Source organism: Nannobrachium achirus (assembly GCF_963921795.1).
Source record: "Nannobrachium achirus genome assembly, chromosome: 18".
NCBI classification, from domain to species: Eukaryota; Metazoa; Chordata; class Actinopteri; order Myctophiformes; family Myctophidae; genus Nannobrachium; species Nannobrachium achirus.
This window is the reverse complement of record NC_137825.1, coordinates 23,854,645-23,881,615: the sequence shown is the minus strand read 5'-3', so window position 1 is coordinate 23,881,615 and position 26,971 is coordinate 23,854,645. Positions and strand designations below refer to the sequence as shown.

At 44.6% G+C, this 26,971-nt stretch overlaps 2 protein-coding genes across 2 annotated transcripts in view; one reads left to right on the top strand and one right to left on the bottom strand.

The window, feature by feature from the left end:
* insyn2a (inhibitory synaptic factor 2A) overlaps positions 1–2,656 on the top strand; it is a gene marked incomplete at both ends in the record, with an annotated part of 40,310 nt that extends 37,654 nt beyond the window's left edge. Inside the window, one exon of the mRNA XM_080747133.1 lies at positions 2,464–2,656. Coding sequence (XP_080603259.1) covers positions 2,464–2,656 — 193 coding nt within the window. The remainder of the gene's footprint in view (positions 1–2,463) is intronic.
* The window catches only part of dock1 (dedicator of cytokinesis 1), a 433,218-nt gene that overhangs the window by 242,557 nt on the left and 163,690 nt on the right, over positions 1–26,971 (bottom strand). Inside the window, exons 26-27 of the mRNA XM_080747125.1 lie at positions 24,880–25,007; positions 21,586–21,681 (exon numbers count right to left, since the gene is read on the bottom strand). Coding sequence (XP_080603251.1) covers positions 21,586–21,681; positions 24,880–25,007 — 224 coding nt within the window. The remainder of the gene's footprint in view (positions 1–21,585; positions 21,682–24,879; positions 25,008–26,971) is intronic.

Sequence of the window (26,971 nt, the reverse complement as noted above, 5' to 3'; positions counted from 1 at the left end):
GGGTCAAGTGGGAACAGACCGCACTGCATAATCTGTACCATGAGGAACACACAGGGGCCACACTCACATATCGCCGTTGTCGGGTGGAAACCTTGTATGTCCAAAACCATTCGTTTTGCATTTCTCATTTTAAAAATGACTTAAACTAGTGAAAACAGCCTATCTACAAGATCGGCTGTTTTCACTACTTCTGTGCGACGGCCTTGTATGATGAAGCAGGGCTTCGTCACACAAATCTGAAACTTGGAGATACGAGGTTTCTGCCCGACAGTGACGATATGAAGAAGGTGACAGCATGAAATGAGGCGGGAAATAAAAAAGTAAATGCAAATAAAAAAACTAACCCATTCACTGCCAGATTATATACAGTGCATAAACTAGTAAGACGCCTCAGAGCGACATTCAACCTCTCCCGCGCCAATTCGTTGCCATCTGGCCAGTGATGTATATTGGACCAGTTACCCATACTGTATGGAGATCCATGTACTGATTTTGGAGATATGCTGTGAGAGCCCAAACATGCTTAGGCCTACTCAGTTATTCGTTATGTGAAAGTCCTATGATGTCTATGACATCTGACATCATACCCTTTTATGCCCATACATGGAGATCCCTGTCTGTAGAACCAGCCACACAGATACGGGTTGTCTTGGCCATCTGTCTTGGCCATATATGGATTCTGTTAGTGTGGTATGTGGCCGATGTGGCCTCCATATATGAGCATTCCCATATTATGAAGTTAGATATAGGCTTAATATTTATGACATCAGGGAACTCCATACACGGGCATACAAGGGATTATGTTTGTGTGACTTCACAGTGAAGCCAGAGCGTGATGTCAGAGCGGTAGAGTGGTTCCCCTGACATCACAGTGACGTCAGAGCATGATGCAACAAACCCATAGAACCACAGTGTCAGGCGTGACAGACAGACGGAGATACATACGGACAAGCTGTGACCGTTCACATACTAATCTGCGACCTAAGGTCGCAATAATGCAGGCCCTGCCACCGAAATGAGTTATTTTTTTCCTTACCTTTCAACTAGTCACAGAATATTTCATTCAGACTGACCCCGACCATTGGGAAACACCGAGTTGTCTCTGTGGTTTCTGTGAAAAACAGAACCTTGAGAACGGTGGGTCAGTTCTCTAGGTTTTGTTAATGGCCGTTAACACATCGACTGCCCAAAAGGTGGCGCCAGAGCCCCAGCTCTGTGCCCAAAGCCACCTCCATAGAAGAATACAAGGCCCTGTTGCGTCAATGCATGCGTCATGACGTCACTTGGTCACATGAGCGCATTGCCGATCAAAATTTGGACATTTTGCCGCACCACGCCACAGTTTTAGCCATAAAACAAACATCAGAGATAAAGGGCGTTAAAGATGGGGAAATGCATTGGAGTTACGGAGAAAAACGGCCGCGCGATGCTCTCAGCGTTGACTCGAAGCGACTAGCGGCTAATGGGCTACATCCAGGCGCAGCCCCAACGTAACGGTGAGATTTAAAGTTAATACTGTAAATACAGTAAACACGTCAACGCGTCGTAGGCCTCCAGAGACATCAAAGAGATTGGCGTGTAGACACCTCGTGGGCACCCGCTGAGTTAAGCAGCCATATGCGATGCCCTGCCCTTTCTCTCTCTCTCGTCTCCCCTTTCCTTCCGTTGCTGTATTTTCAAACAGTCTGCAAAAGGGGAATGATAAATTTTAGTAAAATAAAGAATAAAAACTGCTCGTTAAGCAGCCATATGCGTGGCCCATGCCCTTTCTCTATCGCCATCGCTTTCCTTCCGTCGGTGTATTTTCAAACAGTCTGCAGAAAGGGAAATAATAAATTATCGCCGCATAATAATTAGGGTGGTTGCACGCGGCAAGCACTTGACTTCAGATGTGGTTTTAATATCTGTATAGGTTGGGATCAGTTTGTTCCATTTGTGCACACTCTCTACATTTGTTACTCTGGGAGGGTAGAGATGGAGCATATTTGAATGTTGGGTCCATTTTGCACTCTCTCTGCGTTACATTAATACTGAGGATTTTCCTGTGTGTACAACACATGACTGACAATAACTGCCCTCTGGCTCTGTCTCTGCTGTGTGTGTGTGGGTGCGTGCGTGTTAGTGGACGAAAGTGTGTGTGTGTGTGTGTGTGTGTGTGTGTGCGTGTGTGTGTGTGTGTGTGTGTGGGTGCGTGTCAGCGGAGGAAAGTGTGTGTGTGTGTGTGTGTGTGTGTGTGTGTGTGTGTGTCTGTGTGTGTGTGTGTGTGTGTGTGTCTGTGTGCGTGCGATTGCAGATTTTACGGGCTACACTCGCAAAGTTTAACTTTGTTCAGCAATTTTTACTGTGTTCAGCAATCGACTAGAACTGCCCTCTGATTCCCTCTCTCTGTCTCTCTCTCTCTCCTTCTCTGCTGTGTGCGTGTGTGTGTGCGTGCATGCGTGCGTGCGTGTGTGTCCTCTGCAGTGTGGAGCTGGACTTCAAGCAGCAGGAGGACAAGCTGCAGCCGCTGATGAAGAGGCTGTGTCCCACGGACGACGCCTACTTCTCCCCGCTCCCCTACCCTCACTCCGGGGGAGAGGCCTTCACCTCCACGCCCAAGCGCAAGTCCAAAGCAGAGTCCAAGAAGCACGCCCGCTGGAAACTGTGGTTCCTATGAAAAGAGCATCTGACCGTCCACGCTTAACCGCTTCAACCTTTAGCGCCCCGATTCTGGAGGGGGTGGCGTACGCTGGGACGAAAGCAGCCGTCCTACACGGAAACGGGTGATCTACGGGGAATCCGCCGATCTCCGCTGGAAACGGCCGGTCTACGCGAAGACAGACGACTTACAAGCTCGCGAGGCGTCGTGTTTAGCGGCATGTTGTGAGCTCGTATGTCGTCCGTTTTCGTGTTTGTGTTTCAAAGATATTTTGTGTAGAGCACAGAACACGGGAAGGGGGTCTAGTAGAGACGCCCTTGGGAATCCGGTCGACAAAGCATAGGGTTTAAGTGGTTAAACTGATGCCCAGGATTTTCATGCATCCGACTACAGCTCATTTTATGGCTTCTTTTTGTCGGGGGGTCACACAGGAACAGAATCACAACGTTGGCTTTGTACTGTGACTTGGGTAACAATTTGTTAACCGAAAAGGTCCACTGTTTTGGATAACCCGAACGCGGACATGACAGGAAGCGTAACTGAAGGAGAAAAATGGGGAAAAAATAAGAAAAAAGAAAAGAAAAGAGAACAGGCCCCATGGAAATGTCTTGAAATGGGCCGTGAAATTGCACCACGGCAACTTTGTTTGGGGATCGGCGAGGTGAAAAGAGAAATTTCATTTTCCTCTGTCTATTTAAATATATTTTTCTAACTTCTAAGACTATATGGAGTTCCTATTCAATTATTTATTGCTTTTGGTGACGGGTCTCAGACACATATTTCTACTCTGCAAACTGAGACTTTGGATTTGTCTTTCTTCCCAACGTCACAGAGGCGAGGCGGGTCGGTCTCGGACTCAAACGCCACCTTCGTTTTCTCCGATAGAAGAACTATATCGACAGCATATCAGCGTTACCGGCAAAGCACAATTAACACTGTTTCAGGACACTATTTTTCTCCACAATTTAACCCATTCAGAACGGGTACACTATATTGTGTATCATTATTTTATGCTTTAACTATTGAAAAATAGCAGATATATGCGAGCTTGTAGATCTGCTATTTTTGAAAAATCGTGAAAATTTGAATTTTGAGCCAATTCTATAAGTGTCTTTTGAATCCTTCTAAGGTTTTTTGAAAAACCTATGTTTCTATGTCAGTGGTTCTCAAACCTTTTCATGTGAAGGACCCCCAAAATTATATTTATTTGGCCACGGACCCCCATCTCAAAATATTCAGTTCCAGGGACCACCCAGAAGCAAAATTTGAGTTACAAACGTTCGCTTTGAAAATACATATATTCAAAGATTTGCACACATTTTCACAACTTTTTCAAAAATAGCAGATCTACAAGCTCGCAGCGCGGCACTCGGTTCCGCGCTGTGAGCTTGTATATCTGCTATTTTTCACTGGTTAAGGCATTCAATAATCCCAGGCCTAAATGGGTTAAAACGAAAACATTGAGAAAAAAAAAACAATTTTGATCATTATCTTACACGTGTGGATCACGCTGCAATAAACGCCAACGACGGAGCCAAACGGAGAACTTGGGACACGAGGAGTGGAGCATTAGTTGACGCGCGTCATAGAGCGTATTTATTGGAGCTCTGTGATCTTTCATTTCTAATCCCCATCCCCTGAACAACACATGTCTGGTTGAAAATCAAACTGATGTGAAGAGTGAATAAATAACACTTATTTTCTTATGAACATTTTGCAAAAAGGTAGACATCGATGTTACCTTTTTTATATGAATATATATAAATAAATATATGAAGCTATAGCTCGCTTTAAATAAAAAGAAAAGGTGTTGGTTCTCAACACCGGCCCCCCAGGGACCCACCAGTGGTCCAAAATCCATTGGTGTAATCTCTGGGACCCCCTAATCTACACTGTTAAAATCCTCCTTGCTAATTTAACTCTGAGAGTGTAACCAATGTCAGTAAGAGCCGCGTCCGGACGGCCCAGGCGGACACGGACGGACTGAGCGGGAGCTCCCACTCACGCTCACAGCCAGTCCTCACACACCAGCTCCCGCTCACACATCAGCTCCTGCTCAGTCCATCCGTGTCCGCTTGGGCCGTTCGGACGCGGACGGTTCGATCAGCGGCTGTCTCTCACCAATGTCCCGTTTTTACGCTCTCAGAGGCCTGTTACAGGCCTGTTAAGGGTCAATTTTTGGACCCCCAGGTGGTCCCCGCTGGATTGAAGGTTGAGAATCCATTCTTTTTCTTTTTTTTTTAAGGTTCATTGGAATATAAATTATTTATCAGACGTTGCTGTGAATGAGAGAGAGAGGGGGTGGTGGGTAGGGTGGAAAGGCTGTTTCATTGTCCATTCTGAGAACTACGGTACAGAGGACTACAGAGGGGTGTGAATAGTTTGTACAATTATTTTTCATACGTCAAAGCCTATTTCTTAAAAGTCTCCTCACGGTGCATTCTGTCAAGGACACGAGAAAGAACACACACACGCACGCACGCACACACAAAAGGACGGAGCTCATAATATCCAGCTTACTTCATCACTATCACACCGTAGCCATGTCTCCGCGCTGACACAAAAGCAGCCAAGCCTGTGGCTTTTATTTGGAACGCGTAACTCCAGTTATCACATCGCCGCTGCCGTGGTGGAAACCTCAAAATGTGTTATGTAGTCATTGTTTAGTCACAAGCTTGTGTCAATACTTTTCATTTATAAAACCAACAATTTTCCAAAATAGGAAAAATAGCAGACCTTCATGTGTCGCAACATGTGGTGAGCCATAAGAGTTGACATATCGTCGTTGTCGGGTGAAAACCTTGTATGTCCAAAACCATTTGTTTTGCATTTATAATTTTAAAAATTATTTCAACTAGTGAAAACAGCTCGCACCGCAAGGCGTTGTGTGCTTGTAGATCGGCTGTTTTCACTACTTTTGTGCAACGGCCTTGTATGATGAAGCAGGGCTTTACTTTGCAAAAAAACGTACAAATTTGAAACTTGGAGATACAAGGTTTCTCCCCGACAGTGACGATATGGAGATGCAAGGTTTCTGCATGACAGCAAGGATACGTGAGCCCGTTGGTCTGAAAAAGATGCCGAGGCGGTGAGCAGTCAGAGAGAGGTGGCTGTGATTGTTAATTCCACAGCGTCCTGCGTCAACCTGCTGAAGCCCAGCCCAGAGGACCCAATGAGCCACCGCCAGCTGTTGAAGAAGTACTCCAGTACTTTTACTTAAGGGAAAGTAGCAATACCGCTTTAAAATAATATTCTGTTACAAGGAAGAGGCTGTTATTCTACTTCAGTGAAATTACAAAAGCATTGGCATCAAAAACATATGGACATACTCTTGTAAAGAAAAGGTATCTCAAAATTGTACTCAGGTACATCACTTGTAGCCTGACACTCAGTGGTGTCGCACCATATTCTGGGCCCTGGGTACAAGGATTCACATATTATTTTGTGCAGATATACAAGCTCACAGCGCAGCACTCTGTGCCGCGCTGCAAGCTTGTAGATCTGCTATTTTCTTTTTTATCGTGAAAATTTGTGCAAGTCTTTAATGTTTGATGTTTCTATGTCAGTGGTGCTCAAACCTTTTCATGTGAAGGACCCCCAAAATATTGTATTTGGCCACGGACCTCCATCTCAAAATATTTAGTTCCAGGGATCCCCCCCCAGAAGCAAAATTTGAGTTACAAATGTTCACTTAAAATACATCAAAGATTTGCACACATTTTCACGACTTTTCAAAAATAGCAGATCTACAAGCTCGCAGCGTGGCACTCGGTGCCATACTGTGAGCTTGTATATCTGCTATTTTTCAAAAGCTAAAGTATAAAATAATTCAGGCCCCTCCACCTTGGGCCCTAGTAACTCAGTCCCACTTTTCCCCCCCTTGTGAACGCCCCTGCTGACACTACTGTGAATTTGGTTTCACCATTACTCTGTCTGAAAGCCCTCTCAGAGTGGGCGCGGACAAAGTGGGAATCTTTGGTGATTGGTTCTTCATACTGGATCATTCCCCATTCATCTCCATTGGGCCGGTTCGATTTTCAACCGAGATAACCGAGCGTTCGACAGTGTCACCACCAGACCCCTGAATCAACAGAATACATATATATATTTTTTAATGGCCGTGGCTAGTGATTATGGGGCTGGAGACAAGGCTACAGCAGCACTTATGTAAATGTACGAGTTACTTTCCACCACTGATATTGTGCGAGGATAACCTTTCTAGCTTTTCAAAGAAGCTTGATGGTGGAAGTCACTCTTTGTCGCTGGCGGGTGGAAACCTTGTAAGTCCAAAACTTTTAAGAACCTGTGTTCCATGTTCAATGTAGTTATTTTTTAAGTCACAAGCTGTTTTCAACTAAGTCCACCCCGCAGACGGAAATCTGCAACCTATGCTTTGATAGTTTGATACTTTTGAATGTCACCGTTGTATGACAAAGTAGGACATTGATTTTCAAAAAAGGAAAACATAACATGTTGAAAATGTGAACGTAAAAGGTTTCTGCTCGACCGCAACATCGTGGAAAAAAACAAGAAAAGAAAAAGACACTGCCTGAAAGAGAGGTAATGTGCCAAAGTGGTTTCAGCAGCATCATCCTTTGCTACCAACACAACGAAACAAGAGATTACTGCTACAGGTCACTGGGTATAAAAAAGTGTTTCTCAAAATTGTTTTATTTATTTATTTATTTATTTATGTATGTATTTTTTCATGGACCACGCATAACTCAGAGAGCCTACAGAAAGGAACCAAATGGACCCGGACGGGTCCATTTGGTTCCTTTCTGTAGGCTCTCAGAGTTACAGACCTGCAGTGGCCCCTCCCTCCACCATATGACACCACCTCAAGGAAGCCTAATGCTGCGTGTGCACACTGGCAGCTACAGAGCTATACAGTCAGTCTACTGTCCGTTTGCAAGCGGGAGCCAGCGATACGGAGATACAAAGCGACGCCTGACATCCGTAGCTGCTGAAGTACTAAACCTACAGCTACGGTAGAGCTATGGTAGAGCTACGATTCAAGTTGAGCTGGCTTCAACTGCAGCTACAAAAAACGACACGTTGTTTAACCCATAACGACCCGAGAGGCCAAGTCTACATAATCGTCTCTGTTGGGTGGAAACCTTTTCAGGATTAAAAAATATATATATAAAAGTAGAGGATGTACGCTTCGCACTGAGTTTCGAGCTTGCAGATCTGCTACTTTTGATACTTTTGTGTGACATTGTTTTACAATGCCATAAGCTCAGTAACTAGGAACAACATTTTGACTGAGAAATATGTTTAAAAGTGTTTCAACTGGTCAGCCAAATGAGATATCATATATATAAGTGATATTACACTAATATAATACATCCGTGTTCTTGAGGTAATTGTCTATCCCCCAAAATAATTTGGTCTTTGGGATGCACATATAAGTCGGGTTGTCCAAAAAAACGTAGTTACTGTACTTTGGCTTTGTAGAGCAGAGAAGTATGATCAAGTCAGGCGTTCATTTACAAATAAAAAAATAACACAAAACGTTGAGAGATTTCTGCCCGACAACAGCGATATGCCGCGTCGCTTTGCATCTTTTGTAGCTGGCAGTGTGAGCGCAGCACTGGTACTTGAGTAAATGTACTTAGTTACTTTCCACCACTGCATCATGGGAATGACAGATGCAGGGTTCCCCAATAGGCGGTCCGAGGGCCATTTGCGGCCCGCGGGGGGCTACTGTCTGGCCCCCACCAACCCCAGAAATAATGGTGGTATAAGAGCAGCAACAACACTAGTATATATCGTCGTTGTCGGGTGGAAACCTTGTATCTCCGAATTTGTATGTTCTTTCGCAAAGTAAAGCCCTGCTTCATCATACAAGGCCGTCGCACAAAAGTAGTGAAAACAGCCGATCTACAAGCACACAACGCCTCGCACCGCGAGGCGTTGTGTGCTTGTAGATCGGCTGTTTTCACTAGTTTAAAGATTTTTTAAAATGATAAATGCAAAACGAATGGTTTTGGACATACAAGATTTTCACCCGACAACGACGATATCTGAACTGTCGCTGGAGTAGCGGGAACGCCACCGTCGCCCCCCTGCAATGTTGTGGCCCTCGGCTTGGTACCCTAGACATGATTTGGCCCTTGGAGAAAACTAATTGGGGAACCCTGTCCTACTGCTTTCTGTCGGCTGACATGTGCTTCATTATCGCAACTCTGATCTTGTACTTTTTACATGTACACACGGTGGACTGGAGTTCTTCAGTAGATGATGTACTGTAGCATTAAGAGAGAACTAGATGTTAAATCTGTACCTTAAAAAAGTGCAATTGATTTACTATGTGCAATACTGTGTATTTTATACTGTTTTTAAGCAAAACAAACAGAGAAAAAAAAACACGCGCACACACACGAACACACACACACACACACACACACACACACACACACACACACACACACACACACACACACACACACACACACACACACACACACACACACACACACACACACACACACACACACACACACACACACACACACACACTCAGCTGAAGGTATTTATTATACAAAATAAAATATAAAAATGTTAAAACAGGACATCTACAGAGTTCTCCGAGTGTGTAGTCGTCTGAGTATGTTTCTGAAAAGTACGAGTACGAGTAATTGATTTGAAATGAAACTGGAGAGGAGTTTACAGTATGTTTTCACCCATTTCCTTTTGTCTGTTTCAAAAAGTTATGATCTGGCTGGGGGGGGGGGTCCCCCAGATGTTTTCTCACTCAACAGTAAACAAACCAACATACAGTATAAGTGTATAGAGGGTATCTGCACATTTTTAAGACCCTTTTAACTCATACTCTGCGATCCCCGTCGAAACCGGAGATTTCCCGCTGTACCACTCTGCGATGCCCGAGGAAACCAAAGATTTAATTAGCTTTAATCATTATGAAACGATTAAAAGTATGATCGCTGTATATAGCCACTTCGGAGACTTTAGGCCCGCCCCCTAACTGTATCTGGTCGTATTTCCCGTTTGGACCGGATCTAGGTTTCCATATCCGGTCTGACGTCCAATCGCAGCTCCGTTCGCATAGCTTTTCATTGTAAACAAGTGAGCTGTTTTTTTTTATTTTGTAGCTGTTTGATTCCTCTACCCGCCTGGCATATGATCTGCACACATATCGTCTGCTAGTATGTGCGCGAACGTGTCCACGTGTTACCATAGCGCACAGCTGGCTTTTTCCAATGTTTTTTCATGTAAACACTGGCGGATTAGCAGGGATACAGCGTGGCAACGGATATGTCTATTTCAATGGTTTTTTTTTATTTGAAAGCTGTCACCGAGTCTACACGTCTACTAGATGAGTCGCACACAGATTGTGCACGATGCGTGCGCGTGCCCACGTTAAAAGGTAAGGACAATTTGGCAGCTGCTTAGTACAGCTATGTTTAAAATGGCAGCAAAATTGTTAATACCTCTAAAATAAAATTAAAATTAAACATTGGCCATATTGTCAAATATTAGAGGCAGAAATTGTGAAAATAGCCGATGTACATGCTCACAACGCCTCGCAACGCAAGGTATTGTGAGCATGTAGATCTGCTATTTTCACAATAGAACCGTGTTATACAAAATGTAATGCCTCAACTAGTGCTTGCAGGGTGGGGGGTCCCCAGTTAAAATATGATTATGTTGGGGGTCGCGGCCTGAAAAGGTTGAAAACCACAGCTCTAGATGAGAACAGCCGACCTACAAGCAAAGCTCACAACAAGAGTCACAACACCATGAGGCTTCTGCTTTATGGATGAGTTGGTCACAGGGCAAGGGAGAATTGATTAACTTCTCGTACCAATATTGGCCAAAGGGGAGTGTAGTGGGGGTGTACTTCCAAATGGTTTCACATATAACTGTGAAACTTTCTGTGCTTTTTAGCAGACCTAAGAGGCCATCATTATTGGCCAACAAAATGGGGTGCTGGAGAAGTCAATTTAAGGCCACCAAACAGCACAGTATTGCCCACAGCACAGCACTGGCAGAGAGGTGTGAATCTTTGTGTGATAGAAACTTTCTTTTTTCTTTGTTTTTTAGCGGCGAGGCATTGTGAGCTTCACCAAACAGACCAAGTACAGACCCAAAGGTCAGGCTTATTAAGTATTGAAGTGGTTGTGTGGAAGAACCACACAATAACATGAATCGAACACTATCCAACTATCATCAGTTTTGTGACACTGATGATAGTGCTGCTGTTAAACAATTCTATGAAGCCATCTATGAAATCTGTGTTGCAGATAAAAGGTTTTATCTGCAACACAATGTTATAGAACATGTAGTAGGGGGTCCTTGCTTTCTCTCAGCTAGGGGGTCCTTGGGTTAAAAAACCCACATTCAAGACCCCCCTGGTCTAATGACCTCAAAGTATTCTACACTGACATCCTCTGTGTTCATTTAACTCTGAGAATTAAAAGTACATAATGGAACCAAGTAGACCCGTAAGTGCTCTATTTGTGTACACAGAGTTAAATAGACCTATAAGGGTCCATTAAATGGATCCTGGTGGTCCGGGGACCCAACGTTGAGAAATAGAGCAGTATATTGAGAGTGATGGTTCTAGTTTTTTTCCAGGAATATTATGCATGAAGTCTAACACTATTTGTGATTCTTGCTGGGTGCCAATAAAGGCTAGAGGGTTTTGTGTGTAAAGCAATTGTTGACAACCTTAGTCAAAAACACAGAACTGCATCTCATTCATAAAATCAGAATATAACCAGGGCAGGGATATGCAGAGGAATGCTCACTAGTGGCCGAACAAAAGCCAACCTGTCTTCACAGGAACACCGTCTTATCCGCCCATTACATGCATGTCGTCGTTGTCGGGTGAAAACCTTGTATGTCCAAAACTGTTCGTTTTGCATTTATCATTTTAAAAATGATTTAAACTAGTGAAAACAAACAGCCGATCTACAAGCACACAAGTGTGCTTGTAGATCTGCTGTTTTCACTACTTTTGTGCGACAGCCTTGTATGATGAAGCAGGGCTTTACTTTGCGAAATAACGTACACATTTGAAACTTGGGAGATACGAGGTTTCCACCCGACAACGACAATATTTATATTTACAAAGGTGGCAGAGCAACACACGTCGTCGGCAGGGCTGTGAAATCTTCTAGTTGACACGATTAATTGTATGAATAAAAAATGACACTTTCTGTTTGCCTTTTAGACTTTAAACTTGAACAACAAAAGGAAACATCAGCGCACACAGACAATGTGAAAAGTTTTTTTAATAAGCCGCAGCATCAGCCAGCAGCAGCTGTTGCATGTGGCTTATTAAAGACTTTGAGAGCGGACGGTTCCTTTGTTGTTCCAGTTGTCAGGAATCTGCACTCGGTGTGACCTTCTTAAAGCTCTTTGAGTTGAGTGCGCCTAGCCTTTGTTGTGAGCTGGCTTTGTAAAACTAAAATTCTACAGGGTGATAACTACAGTATAATGACAAGTAACTTAACCACTTAAATCCCAGCATCCTTATTGTGTATATTAAAAAAATATGCAGTATAAAAAAATAGCGGAAATAGCTTATCTAAAAGCTCACAGCTTGAGCTTGTAGATCGTCTATTTCCAAAAGGTTTGAAAATGTGTGATTATGTAGTGAGCGCTATTTTTGGTTAAATATTCTTGGTAGTGAATGAGTTAAAAACCGGGAAAAGGATCTGTTCCATTTCTAGATCTTAGCGTTGGCTAATGGCTATTCAAAAATTGCAGATCTACAAGCTTGATGTGTGGCAAAAACATCTGCTATTTTTGAACAATTACTTTTTTTTTATGAGAACTGCTGATTTAGAAGGCATTTTGGTAGAACGGGCCTCGGGTCTTAGATAGACAGATAGACAGATAGATACCTTTATTGTCCCAAGGGGGAAAATGTGCAAATGGACAAATGGAACCAAATGAACCCTAACGGGTCCATTTGGTTCCATTTGTACACTGTCAAAGTTAAGGGGAGACCTTCAAATTTCAAAGTTTGAGAACCACTGCTCTATAGTAGGGTACAGGGCCAGGAAGGTACAGAACAGAATCCCCAGGGGTCTTGCAAGCGGTGAGGAGGACCACGTTTACGCAGAGTGTGCACTTGAGATTATACGGCTGTATTGCAGCCGGGTCATTGAACCATGCGAGGACGTACGGTCGGGCGGGAAATAGGGAGAAAAAGAAAAGCTGCAATGCGTTCGAGTCGAGTGAATGAGTGATAAATGTGCGTTTGAGAGGGCATTATAATGCACTGCCATATCTCACTATGCTGCTTTTTTACCGTAAAGCACTCTGCTGCTACTGCAGCATGCTGGCCTGGCTGGCTGGGCCGGGGAGAGAACGGAGGAGAGAGAGGAGAGAGGGGGGAAGGAGGGATGAAGTACAGACCAGGGACGTGCAGAGAATGTTAGAGAGGCAGGGTCTGACATTTCTAAAAGGGCCTTTTGGTGAAAACATCTAAAATAGCAGACCTCCAAGCACGTGCAGCGCGACGCGTTGTGAGCTTGGAGGTCAGCTATTTTCAATGCTTGATTTCTACACAGAGAGGGAAATTCTTTCAACATGAGATGCTGAGAGAGGGTAAAAAAAGATGCCTTGTGTTGCAGTGTGGTCAGGTCTGCAGTAGGGCTGCAACTATGCATTATTTTCTTAGTAAGTATTGCATTGATTCCTTTAAAAGAAATGGAGAAGCGTGATCTAAAAAATATACAGTATATATTGTTGATTTCCGGTAGAAAACTCTTATCGCCATATTTTACCTTTTTTTTCGTAAATTACAGCCCTACTTGATCATTGTACAGAGGCAGATATACAAGCGCAAAATGCGGGCGAAGTAATACAATTTGGGCTTGTAGATCTGCTACTTTTGAATTTGAATCCTGAAAAGTAACTGTTTTGGAGATATGAGGTTTCCACCAGACAGAGACCATTTATTTATTTTAATCAACAAATCGATTTACCACTTAAGCCCTTACTTTGTCGCACAACAGTGTCACGCAACCATAGTGCAATGTATAAGCTTGATCCGCTAAGATCATACTTGACACGGCCATGTTGACACATGCAGCGGTCACTCTCCACTGTCGACCACATGGATTAAGGCGGAATAAAATGTGGTTATCATACCACTGATCACTGAGTGCTGATCGGTTTATTTGTGAGACAGCATGAAAGAAAAGCCCACACTAATGCTCTGACTTTCCTAAACAATTATCATGATAGATAAAACCATGATGTTTTGGTATTCTACATACAGCCAGCCAGTTGGAGCTTCAGAGGATTTAAACTTTGCTACTGTATGATGATGAAATATCCAATACCATTAGGGTGCTATGGAACATGCCTTTGAATTTGAACGGGTATCCTAGTGCTAGTTTGGCGTCAGTGGCTCAGGGGTAGACACTGGAGGGTTCCCAAAGGGTTCCCAGTTCGAGCCCGGAATCCCCCAGAGTAGAGTGTCGAAGAGTCTCAAAACTCTGAACCCCTAGTTGCTCCCGATGTGCTGGTTGGTGCCTTGCATGGTTTCCTCTGCCATCGGTGTATGAATGTGTGTGTGTGAATGGGTGAAGGTAATGTAAACACCATTTATTTCTTTATTTATTTTGTGATAAAAAACACTCACGATAATCGTATCGTGGAGATTTAATTTTATCGTGATATCGTTATCCGTCATGCACAGGGATCAATTCACCTTTTATTTGCTGAGATGCATATCTGGTACCACTTAAACCCTCCACAAGTGGTAAAAGATACTTATAATATACGTACTTGATATTCTTTTTTTCACTCTCTATCAAATGTCTTTGCCAAAAAATAGCTGATCTACAAGATCACAACGCATTGCAAAGCGACGTGTTGTGAGCTTGTAAATCTGCTATTCTTTGGCAAATGTTCCACCCCAGGATAATGGATTTTGATTATCGCGCTAATATTGTAAATCGCGATTTCTTTTGTTACAATAATCGTGACATGAAATGTTCATAATTATTGTCCCATCGCTAGTTGCGGGTCACATTTTTTTGTGGGGCTTATTTCTAAAGTGTAGTTGCTTATTTGGCGAAATGAAAATGTATTTAAAAGACCACGCAGTCAAAATTACCCCGGTTTCCAGAAAGCTCCAGGTGCAGTGCATCTCTCTCCCAGCCAGCCAGTACACTGAGGAGCTATAATGTACTTCAGTGCTCTGGTGAACCGTCCCACTGCAGTGTGTGTGTGTGTGTGTGTGTGTGTGTGTGTGTGTGTGTGTGTGTGTGTGTGTGTGTGTGTGTGTGTGTGGACTGATTGAAGTGGAGGACTGGCTGTTATTGATTGACAGCCGCCAGGAGTCTGTGTTATTGATTGACGGACGGTGTGCTCGCTGACAGGCTAGTAGTGGTGGTAGAGATGATGCTGTGCTAGCCTGCTAGAGGCTTGATTATACTCAGCTGTGGTGTCACACAACCGAAAACAGCGTATCTTACAAGTTCGCGACATTCAGGAGTTTACGTGCGTCCTGCATTGCCACATAAATATATATAGCCTATAGTGTGCCCTTTTATGGGCACGTCATAGTAGGCGGACGCTCGTCAAAAATAGATCTACAAGGTCACAATGCATCAGCTAATGGCGGAGGCATTCTGCAATAAGAGAAAAAAGGATGGGGCCAAGTAGAGGCATGTCGGGTTCACCGTTCCCATCATCTATAGCAAGGGTCTTCAACAGGGGGTCCGGGACCCCTAGGGGGTCCTCAGAGCTACTACAGGGGGTCCTCCAAATCTTGGTGTGATAGAAACTTTTTTTCTCCTTTTTTATACAGTATTAATCATTACAGTATTTCTCCTTTTTTATACAGTATTAATCATTAACCAATCATTAACCAACTTTAGCCAAACAGATCTACAAGCTCACAACGCCTTGAGCTGCGAGGCGATGTGAGCTTGTAGATCGGCTATGTTCGGCAAAGACATTTGACGTAGAGGAGAAAACGAGCAGACTAAGTACAGAGTGAAATGTCAAGTTAAGTATTGACTTCAGTATTGGTTCAAGTGGTTAAATACATATCTGAAAACACAAATTGACAAGAATCCAAAATACACTGATGATTGTGCTGTCAAACGATGTAACTATAGGGAATCTATGAACAGGTTGTGGGGGTCCCTGCTTCATCTCTCTTTCAGCTAAGGGGTCCTTGGCCTGAAAATGTTGAGGACCCCTGATCTATTGTATACGACCTGTCTAGAATTTCTGAAAATACATATCAACAAGAATCCAACGCATGAATAGAAAAGCTGATGTATTGACAACAACAAACAGGGGTTCCTGCTTCATCTCTCGCTCTCTCAGTTAAGGGGGCCTTGGCCGGAAAAAACGTTGAAGACCCCTGATGTACTGTATGAAGACAAAGAGCAGAACCAGGTGACTTCAGCAAGCAAAAAATACAACAAAAACAGACTCGTTAGCATCCTATGTATAACCTGAGCACATTCCCAGGTGGCTCTGCATCGCCACAATGGATGGCAGCGTGGGCCGTCGCATCACAATGGCTGGCATGCCGCTGGCCACGGACGCCCGTACAAAGGAGCCAAGAACGGCTGTTCTGTTTGCCAGCCGTGTGCTAAGTGTACACCGATGCTGTGTCTGAATCTGTTAGCGGGCATAGGCTGCCGCTGCTGCTGCTGCAATGACAACGCCCCCCAGCCCTGTCACTGTCGCTGTGATGCTGCTGCTCATCCACATTCCATGTACGTATGTTCCTCCACCACCACCAGCAGTATGATAGAGGGAACTTAGAGAGAAAAGAAGAGAAGAACGAGAACGAGAGAGAGAGAGAGGGGGGAGCAAGTTAATGCATAAATCTAAATGTAAGTGCCTGGCTGCCACTCAGATGAACAAGGGCATCGGGCTGGCTCGGCTGTCTGTTTCCCAGCAGCCGAACGTTGTAGCACAATCTGCCTGCAGAGCAGAGCAGAGCCACCGCGCATCTAGCATGAAGCCCTGTAACTGGGTCTCCTAGCTGTTAAAAATTCAGCCCGGCTTTATTGATCATTAAATAATGATTTGAGGGCCTACTTTAAATGCAACTTAACAAGGAGCTCGTGCCGGCGCTCGCTCGCACACGCCAAGCCGCCTTGCCTCTCTCTCTCACTCTCACTCTCTCGCCTTCCTTTATGAGTGACAACTTTTCTCATAGAACGAGATGACGTGGAGGAGAGTTTTGGTGGATTTCCGGGTGTGCCGGAGGAGGGCAACACAGCGGCTGTGAGAGCATGGATGGGAAAACTTTAGAGGAAAACATTATACAAGGCGGTGTGGAAAGTATGGCAGTGAAGACTTGGCCTTGACAAGCTTGACTGTGCTGCAGAATGGCGGTCGCACTGCCAAGGAGCCCTGTAGTTGCCAGAAGGTGACACATGTTTGCACTTTCACAACAATGGCAAGGCTTTGATGATGTTGGCCTCCTAACTCACGCTGGCTGGCATTGAGACAGGAGGAGCGATAAACAATATTAGTTCAAATCAATACCGTGATTGTTTCAAATTTTTGCCTTGATTGCGATTAAAGACTAAATAAAAATAGATACATAGCGGATTTACAACTTAATGATATGACACTTTGTGATTTTGTACATATGCCATATATTTCACTGCTTGTCTACACCACCATTTGTACAACAAAGTATAATACAGGGTTATGTGTTTACCAATTACACAAATCTATTAAAATGTGTTGATCCGTTGACACAAGAAAAGAAAAGAAATCAGTGGCTACTGTATATGAGTGGTGCTGAAACTTGTTCATGTCAAGGACCCCCACAATTATATGTATTTGGCCGCCGACCCCCATCTCAAAATATGTTGTTCCAGGGACCCACCAGACGATTATAGGTAAAATGTTCGCATAAAAAATGTGGTAAAATGTTCGCATAAAAAATATGTCATTTATATATTTATGTAAACATTTTCAGGATATTCTTTCGAAAATACCATATCTGCCTTTTTTAAATAGCCAAAGTATAAAATAATACTGGTTACACAGAAGGTTTCCTGGTTTTTAAAGGGCTAAAAGGAAACCTGCTTCATGACAATTCCATTAACCAACATGATCGGTTATCGGTTCTAAATATCAATTTTTTGTTGCCTATAACCCTAAAGGACAGACGTACAGTAGCACTTTCACAAAAAATAACAATAAAAAACAAAAACAGCAAGGCTCTGATGTGACCTCCAACTAGTGCCGGCTTGCATAGAAGGACACACCCCCCCCACACACTCCGCCCCACCCGCCAGCTACCAGCACCACCAGCTAAAAATAAGCAGTATGCAGGTACTTAGAAATGTCAATCCAGTGATACTGGGCTGCAGCTGAGAGGAGAGTACAGGGGTCAGGATGGCGGGGTGGGTTGGCGAAGGGGGGGACGGTCGGTGGCAACAGCGAGCTGTCTTATATAGGGGATGAACAGAAGGTCGCAGGGTTGGCTGTGACACTATGTATACTAAGCAGGTGTCTTTCCAACCAGGACCGCGGGAAGCCTCCGGAGAAGGAGAACGCAGCATTTAATTAAACAGAGAGCGGGTTGGTGGTGGTTCTCCTTCAACCTTTACCTAGATCGGTGGTTCTTCTTTTTTATACCAAGGACACCCAAGTTTAATATGCATTAGGGCAGTGGTTATGAACCTGGGGGCCCCCACATGATTTTGGAATCAGATGAAAGTGTGCGGGGGTCAAAGCCTGAAAAGGTTGAGAACCACTGCGTTATGGCCACGGACACCCAGTTACACATCTCCGTTCAGAAACATTGCCATTCAGAAGATTGACTTCCATTATTCTAAATGGAGGTGTCACCTAAACCTAACCTAAACCCTAACCTCAGAGGGGGTATTTCTGAATGGGGAAGTTTCTAAGTGGGGGTGTTTCTGAATGGAGGTCTGCCCCCCCCAGTTTTGTTTTGTTTTAATCTCTGGGACTCCCTGGTATTCTTAAACGCAACCTCAGTAAACTATGCCTAAAGGGTTAAACCTAACCTATTTCCCAATCCTCAGTAAAACTATGCCTAACCCTCAACGTATCTCTAACCTTGTCCTCTCAGTAAAAAAAATACAAGAACCGCCCAACCGAGCGGTCGACCTGAGGATGGCGGATGAAAATGAGGAAGAGCGTGTTTTAAGGTGAGCATTCCTGTGTATTTAAGTCTGAGAGTGTACAAATGGAACCAAACTTGCGGGTTCATTCGGTTTCTTTTGTACACTCTTAAGAGTGTCTCCCCTTGGTGGTACCTGAACCTGACGCTGAGAAACAGTGCTCTAGAGAGACCACAGGATGATATGTGAAAACCGGAAACCTCCCTGCACCCCCAGACCATGTGGGTGGATGCCAGAACACGGGCACTTAGTATAATGGAGTGGGATGCATAACTTGTGTGTGGTGCACTATCAGGGTCGATATATAGCCTGTTTAATGCCAGCTGGGGGTCAGTGAGCAGGGCACAATAGAAATGGAACATAATAAAGAATACTAAAGCAAACCAAACAAACAAAGGGACACTGGGGTGGCACAGGGGGTGAAGTACGTGTCCACCGACCGTGGAGTTTAGGAGTTTGAAACCACCGCACTGGAACCGGCGGAGCCGAGCCTTTATACAAACAATTATTGGCCGTGTTTCTGGGATTGCAAAGCCGGCCCAGAGAGGGTGACCTTTTACACTGCACTAGCGACTGAGGAGTAGGACAGAGTCGCTACGTCAGGGGTTCCCAAACTTTTTTGGCTTGGGGCACCCCTATAAATATTTTTTTCATCCGAGGCACCCCTACATTATATTCCTAATTTTCACTCCCAGCACCTTATATTTATAGCATATTTTAGCGATTATGTTGCGAGGAAAACATCGAGATAATAACCATTTAGGTTAGAACTGACTGAAAATAACTTTGTACTTCAAGTTTAAAAAGTTTCAAATATTATCAAATTATCTCGCGGCACCCCTGGACTGCCGTCGCGGCACCCCTGCGCTACATCCTCTCGGTGGGGGCTACTCGTTGGCAGGTAAGCCTATAGGGGCAGCAGTTACAAGACAACACCGGGATAGTTAGGAACCAAATGCACCAATACAGATCTGTATAACTCCAGAGAGCACACGAAAGGAACCAAATGGACCCTTGCGGGTCGGGTCCATTTGGTTCCATTCGTAAGCCCTTAAGAGTTATGAGGTAGTTGTAAGGCTTTCAGAATACCAAATTCAGGGTCCTTAACCTTTGATTTGGAATTAAAACGTTCCACACAAACGCTCACAGAAATGGCTGCAAAGGTGGGGGGAAAAAGCAAGCGTGACAAAGAATACAAAGGAGGATACATCATGTTTTCGACGGGGGCCGGCGGCTGAGCCTTCCATGCAGTGTCACATCCAAGCCGTGTCCAACCTCATTGTCAGAGATCCCCCGCCCCCTCCCCCCATAAGCAGTAAGCACCCTCCATCTAGGAGGGTGTGCAGGTGCACAGGCCCTCCATACCTGGCACCATGCAGCTGCATGCAGTGGAGAGAGAGAGAGAGAGAGAGAGAGAGAGAGAGAGAGAGAGAGAGAGAGAGAGAATCCCAGAGAGCCTTCAGGCAGCTGGCACAGGGAGACAGGCCAGGAGTTCTTGGCTGAACAACACTCAGCTTAATTACAGTAGTCATACAACAACACACACACACACCGATGCACCACTTGGCTACGCATGCGCACGCGCGCACACACACACACACACACACACACACACACACACACACACACACATACACGGACACACGTGTCACTATACCTGTGAGGACATCGACGATTCAGGATGGTGATTTTATGAATGCCATTATAAAAATAAAGTGTTGCCCCGACCTTAAATCCGCGGCATGACGCCGGTCAGCAACTGTAAGTCGGACATCATTTGCCCTTCACCAGTACATGAACGTACGCATGCACACACACACAGCAGCTTCAGGCATGCAGGGATAGTGCACGGGAGATGGAAGGCCAGGAAGAATAAAGATAAATCATCCGGGCAAACTGAATGTTGTTTTTACACTACATTGACTTACAAGAGAAAAGACATGAGGTAAACATGGTGGTTGGCACAGAGGGAGGGAGGGAGAGAGAGAGAGAGAGAGAGAGAGAGAGAGAGAGAGAGAGAGAGAGAGAGAGAGGTCTGTATTGTGAAGGTAAGGCAGTATATCAGCACAGGCACACACTTGGTAAATCAAAACACAAAGTAATGGTATCACAGTGACAGGGCACTGGGGAAGCCCTCCTCAGCAGCTTGGCTGACCACCATTTCTGCTCATGCACCAAATAATGTACACCTACTACTAGAGTGTAAAGTCTAAGTCTAAGTCAGGGCACACACTGTAAAAAAGGCATACAACGTACACGTACACACAAAACAATTCAAACACACACACCAGCACAAATGCCAGCAGGAAGGTTCTTCCAACGAGATGATGAAGTATAGAGGTAGCAGAAAATCCAGGAGATCAAAGCAACTGTGAGACAGGAGGCTGCATTCCCTACCATGATATCGCAGGACCTTTAAAATGAAGAATTTAAATGCCTTTTGGCCAAACTGTACACTGACGGTTCACGTGATGCAACAATGAAATGAACTCACCTGAACTCCTCTTTAGCTGAATGCGTGTCAGCAGTTATCAGCTCCATAGTGTGTGCGTGCGTGCGTGCCTGCGTGTGTCTGCCACTTGCCTGAAGACCAAACAGGCTAATTCCTCCTCCCCCAGTGAAGGGAGGGATTGCCCTTCTACGTTATAGTGGATGAAATGTGTTTTGTTTTTAGCGTCGCTTCACACACCACGGGAGACCCAGGGTTCGAATCCCAAGCATTACGGTAATACAGTACACTTGTGTGTTTGTGTTATGCAGAGAAAGAGAGTGAGTCAGCGATAACATGTTGAAGGTCAGAGAGAGAGACAGAAAGGGTCTTACTATGTGCGGCGAGTCACGTCCCATAGAAATGACCGTTCTGTTGACCGTCCTCAGCAGCTTCTCCATGATGATCTGGACATGCCACTGGGTGGGACCCTGCACGCACAAAGACACAAGCAAAGACAATTTAGGCATTTAGCAGGTCTCTTAATCGAGGAGTGACTTACAGTAAGCTAGATAAACACAAGGTGATACATCATCCATCCATCCATCCATCCATCCAACACACGATCTCACGCAAAGAGGGAGAGCGGGAGGGAGAGCTAGTGAAGTCAATATTTTCATTTCCACCGAGCACTAGTCAAGTGAGAAATGTTAACAGCGATTCCTCCTGCCTGGTGCTGCTGTGCACTCAGTGGAAGGAAGGGAAACCCCCGTGTGTGATCAATGTATCGTGTGGATGCTCACATGAATGCACTGTATGCAAGGAAGAGATGCCGGTATACTGGCACAAAACATGTTCAGATTGGGGGGGGTCTACAGCCAAATACATATCATTGTGGGGGTCCTTGGCAAGGAAACGTTTGAGAACTACTGATTTATAAGGCATTTGTAAAATCGGCCACAGGGTCTTAATGGATTAATGGGCTAAAATAGTAGTTTATCTTTATCATGTGCTCCATAGTGCAGGGGTTTTCAAAGTGGGTGACAGGGCACCCTGGGATGCCGTGACAGCAGTCCAGGGGTGCCGCGAGATAATCTGATTATATTTGGAATTTATGTGGACACTTGAAAAAATATTTAGTATAATTTTAGACTTGAAGTACAAAGTTATTTTCAGTCAGTTCTAACCAAAATGGTTATTATCTCAACGTTTTCCTCGCAACATAATCACTAAAATATCGCAACTGTCGGGCAGAAACCTTGTATCTCCAAATTTCAAATGTGTACGTCTTTTGGTAAAGCAAAGCCCTGCTTCATCATACAAGACTGTCGCACAAAACTAGTGAAAACAGCCGATCTACAAGCACACAACGCCTCGCGATGCACAAAAAACTAAAAAAGTTTGGGAACCCCTGCCATAGTGTCTCAGATGCCTCTGTGTCTGTTGGTGTGTGTACACGTGCGTGCATGCGTGCGTGCGTGTGTGCCTGCATGTGTATGAGCGGCAGAAGCAAGCGTGAATTATTAAAAGTTTTGGGGTGATGCTGGAGTCTCTCTCAGATGATTCCTCAGACAGGCAGGAAGACAAATCCACACGGACAGACAGGCAGACGGAGACAACTGGCCTCATGCTCGCGCTCACTCACAGCGGTCCAGGGGGAAAAGAGGCCGTCCCTGACGGCCAGAAACCTTGTATCTCCCTGCGTTATTTTTTTCCCCCCACAAAGCGATGCCCTACTTCATAATCATGCAAGAATGTCGCACAAAAGTAGTGAAAACAGCAGATCCAAGAGCTTATTTTCACTGTTTTAATATTTCCTTGACATACGAGGTGTCCACCCGACGGCAGCGAAACGCTCTCACATTCAGTGGGAGTACGTCAGCCTCGCCCTGGGGGGGATTCCTCGGTGGCACAGCGTCAATCACGCTTGTCAATCACATGTGTCGTGACTCACGGGCAATACATTCATTCCCTGCAGTAAACTTGACAAGATAGCAATCCAGTTGCTGTTTTTTTTTGTGTTTTTCTTTTTCCTAACCACTGCAGAAGTGAATATTTAATGGGTTAGACATATGGGGCCCTGATCTGGCGGCGCAGTGCGTCAGTCATGACGCACGCCGTTCATAAAAGCCGGCACGACGCAGAAGTTTGGGTGGATTCCTCCTCATTGTAGCATTCACACCATAGGCTATAGTCGTTCTGTTTAACTCCCAAGCCAGGGATTTTTATTCTTTTTACTTTTCTATAGAAAGCAGCGACCGCAGTGAGTTAATAAATAAAAACCCAGTACAGGGTTTAAAACCTCAAGTGAATATGGTTCACACACACGCACGCACGCACGCAGGCACGCGCACACACACACACACACACACACTCACACACACACACACACACACACACACACACACACACACACACACACACACACACACACACACACACGCACGCCAGCGCACCTCACAATTATTAAACTAGAAGTCTATGAAAGAAAAATCCGTCATTCCGAATAAGGACGCTGATAAAATTATAAACTAGTAATGGAGCGCAAAGCAAACCGGCATCTGTTTCTGTGTGTGTGCGAGCGTGCATGTGTGGGTGTGTGTACTTGTAGTACTACTGTAAACTTGTAAAGTATGTTCAGACATAGACATTGTGAAGAAAAATGTTTGCTTTATGGTTAAAACTAGTTTTAGAGATAGGAAAATATTAAGGTTGGGTTTAAGATTAGTAGTAGGGGTTAGGTGTTGCAGTTATTGGTAGAGTTATGCCAAATTTATAGTTATTCACCAGTGTCATGCACCAGCAAAACAAAAAGAAGCCGATCCAGAGGCCGATCTCACACCCCGTCACAGTGATAGTGACTTTTGGCTCTAGGCTTAGGGCTACATTTTCATCATTGGATTTACCAGGGTGATTCTTTTTTTTTTTCACCCGATGTCAATTGTCTAATGTAACCCTGGGCTCTACACTCCCTCTGCCATGCTGAGGAGAGCAACGGACTGACTTCATGCTTCCTTCCTTCTACGCATGAGGAGTCCAAGCCGCTTCTTTTCACCCGACAGGGGGGAGTTTCCCCGGTTGGATGTGGCACGTGGAAGGAACATGTTATTCCAACCAGTTCCTTTCCCCTCCACCAGGCGCCCCGGCTGGCCAGGGGGAGGCAGTATAGCGACCAGGAATACTGCATGTTTTTTTTGGGGCAGTAGTTCTCAACCTGTGGGTCGAGACCCCCAGGGGGGTCCCCAAATTATTTTGGGGGGGTCCGCAGATGATTAACTTAAATGTGCAACATTGTTTTCATACTCAACAGTAAACAAACCAACATAAAGTTTAAGTGTATACAGTAGATAGAGGGTATCTGCACATATCTAAAGTGACAATTTAAGGACTTTTTATTTCCTCTAAAATGACAAATTCAACATTAGCCAAATTCTCGAATATTAGAGGCAGAAATTGTGAAAATAGCCAATCTACATGCTCACAACGCCGAGGCGTTGTGAGCATGTAGATCGGATATTTTCACAATAGAACCGTGTTGTACAAAATGTAATGCTTCAACTCTTAGTGCTTGTCAGGGTGGGGGGGTTCCTAGTTAAAATATGATTATTTTGGGAGTTGCGGCCTGAAAAGGTTGAGAACCACTGTTCTGGGGGACACAGGGAGAACATGCAGGGCGAGATGTTTCTTACCACGTCCTTCCTGTAGAGGACCTCCAGGATGTCACTCAGCAGCTGGCAGCAGGCCTTCAGCTCCTCCTGCTTCTCCAGGTGGAACTTCAGCTGCTCCGTCATCAGAGGCAGCAGGATCTCACGGCAGTCTGCAAGGACACACAGGCACAGCCCTTTAATGCATTCATTCATTCATTCATTCATTCACTCTGCAGGGGCACAGGCACAGCCTTTTTATCAGTGGTGGAAAAGATTTGTTTTGGGGCTTTTATGCCTTTATAGATAGGACAGTAGACTGACGGGAAATGGGGAGAGAGATGGGGAGTGACATGCAGCAAGGGTCATCGGAAATCGGGACTCGAACCCGAGACACGCTGTCATGCATTAGAGCCTATGTTGTATGCACCCCCAAATCTTTTACTTAAGTAGCTAATCTACAAGCCTGCTATATATATTTTTTCATTGTCCGTATTGTGCGAAGAACTTTGCATTCAAAGACATTTAACGTAGAGCGACAACAGACAAGTAACTAGTATAGAGCCCTGAGGGACTCCACTCAACCATTTTATGGGGTTTATTAAAGGCATGGATGAGATGCAGGGTTTCCTGCAGGAAAAAGTCTTGACCAGGGGGGGATCTCATGGCGCACGTGCAAAGCGCGTGCGCCGAAATTTTTTGATAATTAATTAATGAATTCGAGTAATTAATTCATTTAATTTTTAATATTAATTCTTATTTTTGCCCTATAAAAAACACATGAATGTGCCCATGATGACGGAAAACACAACTACATGCTATCATCCACATTTATTCAACATTGAATAACTACGTTTTTCACAGGACAGTGTAACTTGTTTTTTTCCCCCAGGTTAATCAACCAGCACTCGTGCCATATAAATAGAAGTCTACAGCACAGTAAAAAAACAACAACATTGGTGTAAAGTAACTAAGTAGATTTACTTAAGTAGCCTACTGTACTTATACTGTACAAAGGAGATGTTCAGGTATTTGTACTTTACTTGTGTCGTTGTGAGTAAATGAGAAGATCTCCTCTCTCTCTCTCTCTCTCTCTCTCTCTCTCTCTCTCTCTCTCGACGCAATCTACGACTCGCTGTGCAGCTGTGTCACTGTCAAGTTGACCTAGGCTAGGCTCGCCTCTCAGAGAACTTCAAAAGAAGTTAACGACCGTCAATTAAGCAGCTGCATGCGCTGCTCTGCTCTCCTGCCAGTGAGGCACAAGTAACTTCACATGGCTGCCATGTTTGAAAGATAGGGTTGGTATGGGGGTTAAACATGCAATTTCGCGATCGCGATCATGCCTAGTACATTGTTGGAGGTCCAAAAAGTTTTTTTGAAAAAAAAAATATAAAAAAAAAAAAAAAAAAAAAACATTTTTTTAATACCCTTGGGGGGATGGGGGGGTTTTCTGGCCGGGCGGGGCGCCTGGCCTGTAAAGTGCTGCAGGAAACCCTGAGATGGCAGAACACATTATGACAATCGCTGGCTCATTTCATACCGGGGACCCATACATTACACACCGTAAAATGTACCTCGGACAGGGTACGAATGTAACGTAATGGACCCTTTACAAATGGATAACTTAAACACTGAGGATTTTACAGTGAATGCACACCCACGCTTATCTTCTTGTTTAATAACTTCTTCGTGAAGGCACGGCGGAATGAGAGCGCAACGGCGCCGTGCGCACCGGTATTAGTCATCAAACATAAATGACAGCGAGCGCTCCCAGAAGGCCTCTGAACGGTGACGAGTAGCACAGGTGCCACGGGTATACTGTCACAGCTGCTGTCAGTGTCAGCCTGCACATCACAGACAAACACTTCTCTTAAAATGCATCTCTTGATAAAAAAAAAAAGGAAATTAAAAGGAGTAGTATATTCCTGGCACCAACGTCATTTTTCCGCGTGTATCAGTGGCCGCACCCAGTGTGTAAGGACATCTTTAACCCTACCAGCTACCCAAAGAAAGCTCATCAAACGGACTTCTGAGCAATAATCCATCTGCTGTTATGTTAAAAAGAAAAAAAAGCATTCCATCTCCCCCCAGGTACAGATGTGCCATTTCAAAACATCAAATGTCCAGCCATTGGCAA